At 39.1% G+C, this 12,145-nt stretch overlaps 1 protein-coding gene across 2 annotated transcripts in view; it reads left to right on the plus strand.

The window, feature by feature from the left end:
* Window positions 1-454: 454 nt before the first annotated feature.
* The window catches only part of OLFM3 (olfactomedin 3), a 68,592-nt gene continuing 56,901 nt past the window's right edge, over window positions 455-12,145 (plus strand). The window contains exon 1 of one of the 2 annotated variants that reach the window (XM_042807700.1): window positions 455-799. In XM_042807700.1, coding sequence (XP_042663634.1) covers window positions 731-799 — 69 coding nt within the window. In that variant the 5' untranslated portion in view covers window positions 455-730. The remainder of the gene's footprint in view (window positions 800-12,145) is intronic. The other variant, XM_033000566.2, reaches the window with a different exon arrangement.

A 12,145-nucleotide genomic window follows, 5' to 3' on the forward strand; every position in this document is an offset into this window, starting at 1 on the left:
CATCCCACCACAGCCCACCGGCCAAAGTGGGGAGACACGGCGGCCCCTTGCTGGTCCACGGGGGGCAGAGAGGCAGCTTTTCCCTCATCGGGGCTCAGCCAAGCCCCGGTTTAACTTCCTCGGTGGGGGAGCGAAAGGGCGGGACCCCCCAGAGGACACCCCCCCTCTCCCCGCTGTGGCACCCGCGGCTCCCCACAGCAGCCCGCCAGTGCTCCTTCAGGAGGGGCGCACCTCGCAGCCACGGGGCGCCGCGCAGCCTCCGCCCGCCGCCGCCGGGACACAGCGCGAAGCCCGGGCGCAGGGGCACAGAGAGGCACGGAGAGGCTCGGAGAGGCTCGGAGAGCCGCGCCGCGCCGCTCCCCCCGCCGCATCCCCGCTAACGGCCCGCGGCTCCCTCAGCGGCGGCGGTGATGTCACATCCGCCGCCCGCGCCCGTCCAGCCGCGCTCGCGCCGCCGTCTCCCGGGCCCAAAGTTTTGCGGTGGGCTGGCCGGGGGCGGGGGGGAGGGGCGGGGGTGGGACGGGGCAGCCGAGCCGCTCCGGCAGCACCGGCAGCGCCGTCCTCGCCCTCCCTGCCCGCGGAATGAGCGTCCCCCGGGCGGCTGCCGCTGCCGCCTCCACTCGGGCTCCGGCGGGCGGGCAGACGGCGGCGGCTGCCGGCGCGGTCGCTGCGGCGGGAACGGAGTGAATGACCGAGAGGAGCGGCGCAGAGAGGCAGCCCCGGGATCAGGATGAGGGCGCCCGCCAGCATCCTCAACCTCCTGCTGCTGTCCTTGCTGGCCGGCCTCGATCCGTCCAAGGTAGGAGCCGGGCGCGCCCGCGGGCGGGCAAGTTGACCCGGCCCCGCCGCGGCGGAGCGAGGCGGGCGGTGCCGGCCCGCAACCCGGCGGCCGCGGTAGCGGTGCGGCTCTGCCCGGGGGCGGAGGGGGAGGCGGCTGCGTGTCCTTGGTCGTCCGATCGGCCAGGCGGGAAGAGTTGGTGGCGGAAGCGGCTGCCCCCGGGCCGGCCCCGGGCTCACGGGCTTGGCGGTGGGAGGCGGGGAGGCGCGGGTGCCGGAGGGGCTGCGGCGGGCTGCCCGCGGCCCCGCCGCTCACAGCAAGCGCCCCCCGCAGACCCCGCGCATCTCCCCACGACACCCCCCGGGGCACCACCCCACGCAAAAGTTCCGTCAGCTGCACGGGGCGAGGAGGGGCGCGGGGCTCAGGCCGGTCGCTGGGCGGCCGGAACGACCGGCGATTTACCCGAAGGCAGGCACGGGGGCACCGATACCCGCGCTCGGTGACCGCACCGGCCGTGGGGAAGGGGCTGGGCGCTGGCAGCGGGCACCGACAGCCTCTGGCTGGAAATAAATGTGTCTGGAGTGGAAGCGGAGGCGTCACGTGAAGACGCCGGTGTCAGGACTGGTGCCGCGCTCCGGGCTCTGCGGGGTCTCGCTGTTTCCAAATGTGCTCGGCTCACCAAAAGATCACATCTGATATTGAAATAACGATACGAGTAAACAGTATGTTACGGCCGCGCAGCCTGGCTTGTGAAGGCGGTTTTAGAGTAAACCATTAAAAAAATCAGAATTGCACTCAAGAGCAATAATGACCGAACCCCCCTAGGCCTGCAGATGTCTGTAGTGCTGCATCTTATAGACGTAGAACTTGTCTCATTTGTCTTTTTGTGACATGCAATCTTGTAACTATGAGCATTAGAAAAAAGTAACGAGAGAGAAAATGTTCTTACGGTACTGCAGTCCATTACTAGCAGCAGTCCATACCGTGTTGCCACAATTTACATTGTGTGTTGGTGAATGGCATTTTTATGATACTGTGTAGGTACCAGACAGCCGTATGAGGCAATGTTCAGCTCTTCTGGCAGGTTTTTTTTTTTTTTTCCTTTAAAGGTACTAATCAAATACAAATATGTACTGAATTTCCAACAATATGGAAGGGATGTTCCTCTTTAAAAATATAAAGATAGAACTTAAAAAGCAATTAGGTGGAAATCTGATTTACGGCCACAGTATTCAGACCACTTTTTACTCAGTAAGATGCAGTGACAAAAAAGCAGGAGGTGATATAGAATGAATAACATTAGCCAAATAATTAATTCTATCAATGTTATTAAATCTGAGCTATTTGAAAGTATCAGCTATTGCTATGTCTGTAAAGAGACTCATCAGGCGTTCCACATCTGTCTGAATAGCAGCACATGGTCATGTTACAATTGCAGGTTTTCACACACTCATTTTTCTTTATTTTTCTATCTTCTGTTACACTTAGAGAGATCTATTACAGTTAAGGGATTTAAAGAGACTCTGTGAAAGCAGGAAAAGCAAAATTTGTATCACTGTCTATCCACAGAAGAATAAAACCACTAACAAAGCAAACGAGCTTCAGCTGGCAGAATTATTCTTTTAGTTCAGGTGTCAGAGATATGCCCCAAAATAACAGTGGGAAGAAATGCTCCATTTCATGTGTCTGACACTGTCCACCACTGAAAAGCAGGATAAGCCACTGGAATGAAATGGCATAAATTAACTTTTCAAACTTTGCTTCTAGCCCTTTTTGCTGTGGCATACTGTGCAGAGGGCATAAAAATGGCCTTTTATTCATCACTCTCTGTGACATTTTCAGGGCTATTAAAATGTTCATTACAGGCTCTTTTAACTTTGTGAAGGGGTCATGAGCCAGAAAGCTCAGAAGTCCTTAAGATTATGTAAAAATAAGAGCCCTTAACCAAAGTCTGGTGTTTATCAGAGCCAAATTCGTTTTTCAGAAAAAAAAACCCCAACCAAACAAACAAAAAAAAAAACATGAGATCACATGGTTAGTTAGATCTTTGGTTAAGATGCTACACCGTGTTAAGCATAAAAAAGATGCCACATGACAGACAATCATTTCGTTTTCTTGACCAGGAACAACAGATTTCATATTTCTGTCAAAAGCGATATATGTAAAAATGTTTACAGATTTTTTTTAGCAAATTAGTACAAGTTGTGACTGAAATCTCACTTTAGAAATGGAAGTAATGCTCAGTTATTTATCTTGCTTTATGTTAAATAGTAATTTTCTTCCCTGCAGGTGGGGAAGCAAATATACCATATGAAATTAATTGTAGGAAACAAACGGATGTTAAATTCTTTCTTTTCCAAAAAGAATTGTGCAATATGTTCATTACTAGACTGGCAACTTTTTACATGCCCTTGACACTCACAAACTATTCAGCTTATGAAAATAAATCACATCAGACATTTAAAAGTATTCACAATACATTCCTGTTCATGTCCTACATAATTAATATTTAAGTAATAGCTTATTTTACTTAGCAGCTACTTTTAAATAATCTCTGGGAAAAAAAGCTTTGATTTAGTACCAGGCCATCACTACTCAAGACTGCTGTCCACAGGCATTCTTATTATGACAGGGCTTTTATGCTAAACTTACTAGGTTATTTACTGATAGTAAAGTGTTTAAGTATCGCCATCTTATGGTAAAATATGTAACAAAAATATGTGTAGTTTATTCTTAGATCTCTGAAACATCTAGATTTTATTTCAACCATAGTAATTTATTGCTTCTGTATTTTTTTTTTTTTTGCCTGCTAAACATGATATAGAATATTGACCACCTCTGGAAATTCTTCTTTAAAAAATTGAAGATAGCTCACTACTGATTCATTTTAAACACTTTTAGTGCTAATTACAGAATATCAATTTTAAGACACTTACTAAATGTTGTATCTGTTAATTTGATTCTAATTTTCTCTCTGTTTACATAGAATAATACAAAAAATATAATTATTCATGATAATATATTTCAGTAAAGTTTTATATTCAGCAGGGTGGCTAGATACTCAGCAGGAATCCAGCTATAGGAAAAGGACTTGGGATATAAAATCTTTCCTTTCTCCTACACTTAAGTGCAGTATTTTGATAGACGAAACCATTAAATATTAGGAAATTCCTAAGAGTTACTGCTAGATGGCATCTCTGTGCTGCTTTTCTACATGCCTGGAGTTTTCTGTAATGACCTTCATAGTATGTAAAGTGGACTTCTTTTGTAAGGGATGCTTTTGCTGGCCAATCATTTGATAATCACAGTAGTATAACCAAGGAGACATTTTATAGTGATGTAATACTACTCCACCTAGAAATCAAGCTTAGCAGGTTTCAAAGTCTAGATGGCATTTTTTAAGTTTAATTTTGAAAATTGAAACAGATCTGAAAAATATGTTCATTTGTCAATGCAGTTAATGAACTTTATGCCTTTAACTTTCGTAACAGCTGTTATGTCCTACATCCGTTGGATTTCAATTATTTGAATTTTGCAGGAAAATATTTCAGAAGACTGCCAAGTACAATCCCAAACAGAAGCTAAGTATATCATTAAGGACAGTCACAGAAAGCAACTGTTATCTGTATTTATTGCTTCGGACATCAGGATGTTTGGGAATATTAAAATTAAAAAAATAAAAGCAAATTGGAAACCACTCATCTATCTTTGAATGCTTAATGAAACTTTGCATTTTGATCTTTGGAATGGCTGTGCTTCCAGATTTTAAATATCTACAATTTTCACACATAATCAGACTACACAACTAGCCACTAAAATATTTCTTTTTTACAGATTTCAAGAACTTGTCAATAGGAAGAGTGCACTGCTTTAATGCTGTTTCACAATACAAATTAGCTTATCCCTATTGTGAGATTTTATAACAAGAATACTACGTACAAACAAAGGTTACCACAATACACTGTTTTTGTTGGAAATATGACTTGTAGTACTACAGTACACTGCAAAGTTAAATGGAAATCTCATTAGCTACTTGGAAATTAATTTACCCTGTTTCCTACAGTATTAGTAGTGAGCCAATACGAAAATCATATACAATTATTTGCCCTGCATGATTTAAGAATGCTCTAAATCACTAATTGCTGAACGTGGTCAACTGTCACTTGGTGTCTGCTCTCTCCTTTCTGAGCAACATGATTCAATAGCCACTGAGGAACACCCTATTGCTATCTATATATCCTGGGCCTTCTCCCAGGCGTCATTCCAGCTGTTACTCTCACCCTAGAAACTTCAGTCAACGGGTAAAGACTGAAGTTGTTAACACTACTGGTTCTTCCTGCAATGGCCAATACCATGCCTTCTAACATTTCCTCCCTGAAAAAAAAAAAGGTGCTTCATCTATTTCCTGCTCATCCACACTCAGTGACACACATCCACCCTATGTTATACAAAAATCACAGAAAGATATTCGCTACATCATATTAAGTAACATATACAAGGGTATTAGAAGAGTCTATGTAAAAACATGCATGTGACAACTGTGACTGCCAACTCTTCTGGTATTATCAGACATCACATGGTCTCTAAGGGCTTTTTAGAACTGTTAACGGTATGTGAAGAGACCTTTTTTCTTCCTCTAGCTAAAACCAGATTCCTCTGTTGTTCACTACTGATATGACTGCTACTTCTCTGAATGCACTCATACACTGATTAAATACTATATAATATATAATGTCAACAAAAAATTTTATATATGTATATGCAGACATGTGTATACATACAATAAGTAATTATTTTCTCACTAGAAACAATTCTTCTCCCATTAGATGCATATTGCCTTCAGGTAACCAGACTTCCACCTTTCTTTGATATTTGGTCAAGTGACAAGCCAATAAAGGAACAATTCACAAAATACGCAAAGAAGAAAAAGCTGAAGCAGAGAAGGTGGCCGTCAGAAACAGGAAATGCAGTATAACAGCTATTAAAATAACATGCAGCTATAGCTCTAAAAACAGTGTTTCTAGTTGGCTACAGATGTAACAGTTATAAATTTGAAGTTCATAAGGGGCCTATTAAGGAATGAACAGGCAATCCTCAGAGAGGGTCCAGTCTATTTTGGGCACTGAAATCCCCTTTTTCAATACTGTAGTATGACAAAAATGCTTCAGAGCATCACTTAGGCATTTTTACTGGATCTTCACTGAAAGCCAGGTAAAATTCAAAAGCCTTGTATAAATCATTGAGGCAGTAGTCTGGGAGGAGTCCTCTCAAAGAGCATCTTTCACAAGAACAGCAATCTATCCTACTGCTGCACTCCATAAGGCAGTGAATTTTTTGTCTGAGATGAAACCTAGAGAAAGTGAGGACTTTGTGTGCCTGGTTTTGAATACAAAGTTCTTTTCATGAGGGAGCATTCAGGAAAAAGTAAAAAAAACTTACTTATAGAAATGAACTGAAAATTTCAGAAATTCTTACATTTAAGCCTAAGTGGGATAAAACCAGAAAGAACATACCTCAGAATTCCAAACCAGATGCATGACACAAGGACATGTTTATATACATGTTAATCATTCCACCTAAAAACCTAGCTAGCAGAATTCTAAGTCCTCCAAGACAGTAAAAAACAGAGATACAGAAAAATATTACTCTTAAAAATACTTTGAGCAGTCTACAGAAAAACATTCAGGAGTTAAACATTTGTATGTATTTCAAGAATTCTGAAAGATCAAAGGGCTTAAATTGTACTCGTTTAATATAAGGATACAGCATGTGCACTCCTTCCCACATGGTCAGCTAATAAGTGTGCACTTGGTGCACCTGCAGAACAGAACAATGTACTGTTCACCTGATCTGACCTCATTTTTCAAAAAGTTCTTTCACACAACCCCCCCCAAAAAAACAAAACAAAACAAAACAAAATCCCCCCAAAAAAACAAAACAAAACAAAATCCCCCCAAAATACAACAGCTCCAAATATGTCCCTCTTCAGTATTTTTACTCACCTTTTTTTTTTTTTTTTTTTTTTCCCTAAGAAGGAATTATCTTAATGCATTCACAGGAAGATCTTTTAAGAACTCTCAAAGTACACAGCATCAATCTTCATGTACTTCATCCTGGCATTAATGATGTTTTTGTTGAGTTTGCTAAAAAGAAAAAACAGGTGATAAATATCTTAACCATTCCTTTATTCAGTCAGCTGGGACATTTTCCTAACACTAGAAGGAAATTCATTTTCTAGAGGACACAGTTCCTCTTACTTCATGACAAAGTTATCTTTACCGCCAATTCAGAAAGTTGATTATTTTGTTTATCATATTTGCACTGAAACACATTGAATATTAACCAGAAAGTAGAGTGCATGTTATCCAAGAAGTTAGAATATAGGGGAAACAGAAGTATAAAGGTGGCTACTTTGTAGCGAAAGCTGCATAGAATTCTAACTTAGAAATGGACAAAATGTTGCAACTTTACCAGTTCTGATTATGGCACATTATTATGTAGCCATCTGAAGGACACCTATCCACCACTGATGGCCACTTGATACCTTTCACTGGCGTTACCCTCAATTAAACATGCAGGAATTGAACATGACTAGTTCAGTTAAAGGACCATTTGTCTCCGTTCATTAATTTAAGATTCATATTACAATGTTTGGGTGATGGTGAAGCTCAAGCAAAGACAATTCTGAGATTATTTCTTAATGTTGTGCACAGCACAGTGTCAAGAAATGTATCTGAAAAAAAGAGGAGATTGATCTTGGACATAACCTCTTGTGTCACAGCGTTACTTCCAAGAATCAGTGACACTGCACTGTAGGCATGGACTGCAGCTTCAGGTTTTTTCATTAGTGGCTCCAGTCTTAAAGGCAACTGAACTTCTATCAGCAGCATAATTTATCAGAACACTCGAAACTATTTCAAAAACATTACTGTTTTTATTGTAATTGTTTATTCCTGTCATTAAAGCTTTTTAAAGTCTAGACTTGGTTTTGTTTGGAACTGGAGAATTCATATTTCTGTCTGAAAGAGAAACGAAGACACCAGAATGCAAAATAACAAGGCCCCCTATATGGATTCTCTTATCCCCATTTGTAAGACCATCTCATTGGGAATAGTACTAAAAGATTTTTTAATAAATAAGGAAATAACCTATGTATCAGACAAAGAAAGTACCATTTGTCTAGCTAGCTCTGTGTTGACTAAAACTAAATGATCTCTAGTCTTCATCTTTACTGACCAGCTTCTAAAAACAGTTTCCTAATAACTACCTTTTCTGACAATATGACTGATTCATATTAGTGAACTACATACACCACAAAATGTGCATGCTTAGGGAAGGAAACACGGAGCACAAAATGTCGGTGATGCAAGCAGTTAACACTGAGGATGTAACAGCATTAATGGATACAGGTGTATACACGATAATTTGCTTACTTAAAGTTTCATGGTGGTATCACAGAGCATATACTGTTTTTTCATACCATCTCGTGCCCTCTTCAACTTCATGACAGAGGTTAACTTATCAGAAACACAAAAGAAGCAAGCAGGCATATTTTTCACAAGTCAGTAAACAATCATGAATTGTAACTTGATTTATAGCCAAAAGTAGGTTGAATGGGAAATACCAGGCCTATGGATATGGAATTTTGTAAACTCTTATACAGCTGCTTCTGTATCTATGTCTTTTCACAAGAAATAAAAACATATTATTATTCACAAAATATACGCTCCTATTTATTTAAAACTTTTTCCCTCAAAATAAATTATTTTATTATTTTGACCTCTTGTGAGCCTTTCTCAGACTTTTAAATCTTAAATAACTAACCTACAGCAGCCCCAGATAACACAAATGTATTTTTTTCATACTGCATTCCCCTCAAGAACGGTAAACTGTCTGCTGCACTGCCTTCTAACCAAACAAATCCTTGTAACTGTGAATGCAGATTTAAAATTTCTATTTACTTATTTCACTGAAAAGCATATATCAGTCAGTATAACAGCAGCTTCAGCAAATTCTGAAAGCAAGTAGCCCTCTTCACTACTGTGGTTTTGAGAAATAGTGTTCACATCCTCCTGAAGCTGTTAAGTAACTTATAAAGGGGGAGCCAGAACAATTGGAAAAGATTCACTCAGTTCAGAAGACTGCAGCTTCATTAAACTCTCTTAAGTATCAATCACAACACTGTTAATATTATTATTCTTATATTACTGGTGCATGTTATTAAAAAACAGAGTTTTATAGATATTTTCACGGACCTTTTTTAGAAGCACTCATTTAGGAAAATACAATGTGTTTCAGTGGATCCCTTTCAAGGAGGTAACTAAGCACTTAAATAATTTTCCACATATGAAATTGTAGATGTTATCTGAGTTTGGACATCAGTTTTAAAATTGGATTTACAGAAATATCAACTTCAGTACATTTAGAATACATTAATACCTGTGGTGACAGCAAATATTATTGATTTGAGATCTCATTATAAACACAAACCTGTCACACACTTGTTTACTCATATTAAATTTGGTTGTTCAGTCTCAGCCTCCCTAGTGCAATTTTTTCCTATTTATTTTGTATAATCTATTACATATTATTCTAACAATTCTACTTTCTTATAATAAGATCCTGTGCATTTTTAATATATGGTATTGAGACTTTTCCAAGAAAATACATATAAAATAGCATAGTTGCAACACTGAGCTACTGTACTGAGTAATAAACAGTCCATGGAATAGATGATGGTATGAAAAATTTAGATACAGCTGTAGTTATGGGCACTCTCAGTATTCAAAGCAAGTAAGTGACAGGTTTGAATTTATAATGAGATATTTGTATTTGCTGTCATCACAAATATTTCTTGGCACTTGAATAAGGCAGAGTAGCAAATGAGTACGTTACAACTAATATGCGTTTTTTCAAGCATAAAGTAGGGAACTTTGAATATTTAGTAACTAATTCATGTTTGTAGAAATCAACCACCGATTGCGTCTGGTGTTCTATTACAAAAAAAGCCAGATAAGCCCAGGCATCACAAAAGACCACAGCTATATCAAATAAGAAAACCTACAGATATTAAGTAATATTCAAATTATTCCATCAATCTACAAAGTCATTGTAGAAATGAACAACAAAATAGTGGCGAACGAAATTAGAATTGCTAAGTTCTTAAGGTTTTTTGAAGAACTGTGACCCCCTAAATTATTTATAATATGCTGTGCACATATTTTACTCAGACTGACAACGAATTGAAAGCTTTTTGGAAATACCTTATTCAGAGAAAAGGCTTCTGAAAAGCAAATTTAAGCCTGAAAGTTACTTCTGTCACCTCAACTTAGCCAAGGAATTATTTTAAAATATATGTTTCAAAGAATGTTCAAAATTGTGGTTGTTTCTTCAAGGTAAAATTACATTTCCTATGAGATTGGCATCATTCAACAGATTATTTTCTTTTGAGTTAGTCTTTCTAATACAATCAGTGATTTACTTTTTAAATCAGTATCTATTTTTCAGATACACAAAAAGCCTTTTTCAAGGTGTCAGTTACATTATATTCACTTTATTCATTCTGGACATAATTTCTGTTCTGATAACTGATTTATCTTGAACAGCAGTTACTTAAGATATTTTCAGGAATGAATTTATGTAGAGGAGTAAATGGCTGTGCAGACTCCCCCCACTATTGGGCTCAGGGCATTCCCATGATCTGTTCTATGGCTCTGGCTCCCCAGCCAGGATGTCCTCATGACAACACTACAGTAAAATCTGTTACCCTTCCTGGTAATTATTTCAAGACAGGCACATATAGAAATTAAATTTAAAAAAAAAAAAAATCAAGTGCAACTCAAAAAAAAAAAATTAAAAAAAAAAAAGAAAATTCATAGTGTTCATAGTGGAATATAATTTAATAAAACTTGTTTTCCTGAGGAGAAACACAGGAAATAACATTAACCTTTCAGTCAGTCAATACCAAATTAAAATAATACTTGGTAGTTGTTCATTCATGGCTAATGCATCCTTAAATAGATGACAAAAACCTTTTTATGAACTCCTTAGTAGTCTGAGGCTTTATAGTCTGAGGTTTTATACAAAACAGGTCATGAAACTTTATCATCAGTGCAATCAGAGACCTCTGGAGGTCTTTCAGTCCACACCTCCAGCATTTCAGAGACCCTCTGAACAGAGCTCTGACCTTTGGCAATTTCCACTAATTCGATGTCATTCTGCTCCACCATCCTGTTAAACTGTATCAACCCACCAGAAATGTCTCTCACTACCAGCTGCAAGTTGGACTTCAAACCACTACCCTTTACCAGTCCAAACATCTTCCTGCTTGCCTTGTAATCCAAACACCCAGTTCATAACTCCCCAGTTTGACAACAGCAAGGATGCTGTAGGATACCATGCTAAAAGGTTCAGTATGTGACATCCTCTGCTTACGGATCAGATATCAGTGAATCTAAGATACCTACTGGTTCCTTTGTTTCCGTTCCTATTTTTCAATCAGGCTCAGTTGGGTATGGTTAAAGTTCATTCCTAGAGGAAAAATAAATTTATCCACTGTATACGAAGAGTAATTGTGAGTTTACAGAGTTTTGTTTTAGAGTTTGTTTTCATCAGGTCCTAAAAGTAAGCTTCAGTAAATATTAAACTTTATAAAACTCTATGGCAAAAAGAAACACTGGTATTTTTATACAATGATGATCTACATCTAAGTAATTTTCTATATATATTCCCAGTGCAATGTCATAATGAATAATAGTTTTCGGTTGAGATATTGTAATCACATAATCTAATTATTTGGTTTCTTATCTTTTTTATTGGAAGAGGAGACACTGATTTTTCCGCATCACAGTTCTTATCCTAAAGCCATTAAGACTGAATTTATATTTCTCAAATTTTTCAACAGCAAACTAAGGTCCACAAGCGTATACTTCAGTGAAGTTCTTGAATTGGTCAATTCAGAGTGATTGGAAAATTTAATTATGTTGTTAGTGAGATACTGAGGTACATCCTGGGCATTTTTTTTTTTTCCTATGGGAGATGTAGAACTGTTATACAATATACTGTGACCCATCTTCTTTACCACTTTGTCCACATCAACTCTTGGTTAACTGACAGCCATGACTCTTAGGCAAACTAAATTCTACCTACCTAATGACAGTGATTTTGTATTATTTTTTATATTAGAGAAATAATTATTTATTGGTATAAATCTCTCCTTTTTTATACATAGCATATAATATCCTTGACCACTTGCACTACAAGTAAATTCAGTAGCATAAACAAATTTACTTTCTGTAAATAATCTATTATTCTTATAGTTCTCAGTCTGTCCCCTTTTGAAATGAATTTATTCCAGTACTATTACTC

This window comes from Tyto alba, unplaced genomic scaffold, assembly GCF_018691265.1.
Source record: "Tyto alba isolate M040663 unplaced genomic scaffold, T.alba_DEE_v4.0 Super-Scaffold_1000006, whole genome shotgun sequence".
Lineage (NCBI taxonomy): Eukaryota > Metazoa > Chordata > Aves > Strigiformes > Tytonidae > Tyto > Tyto alba.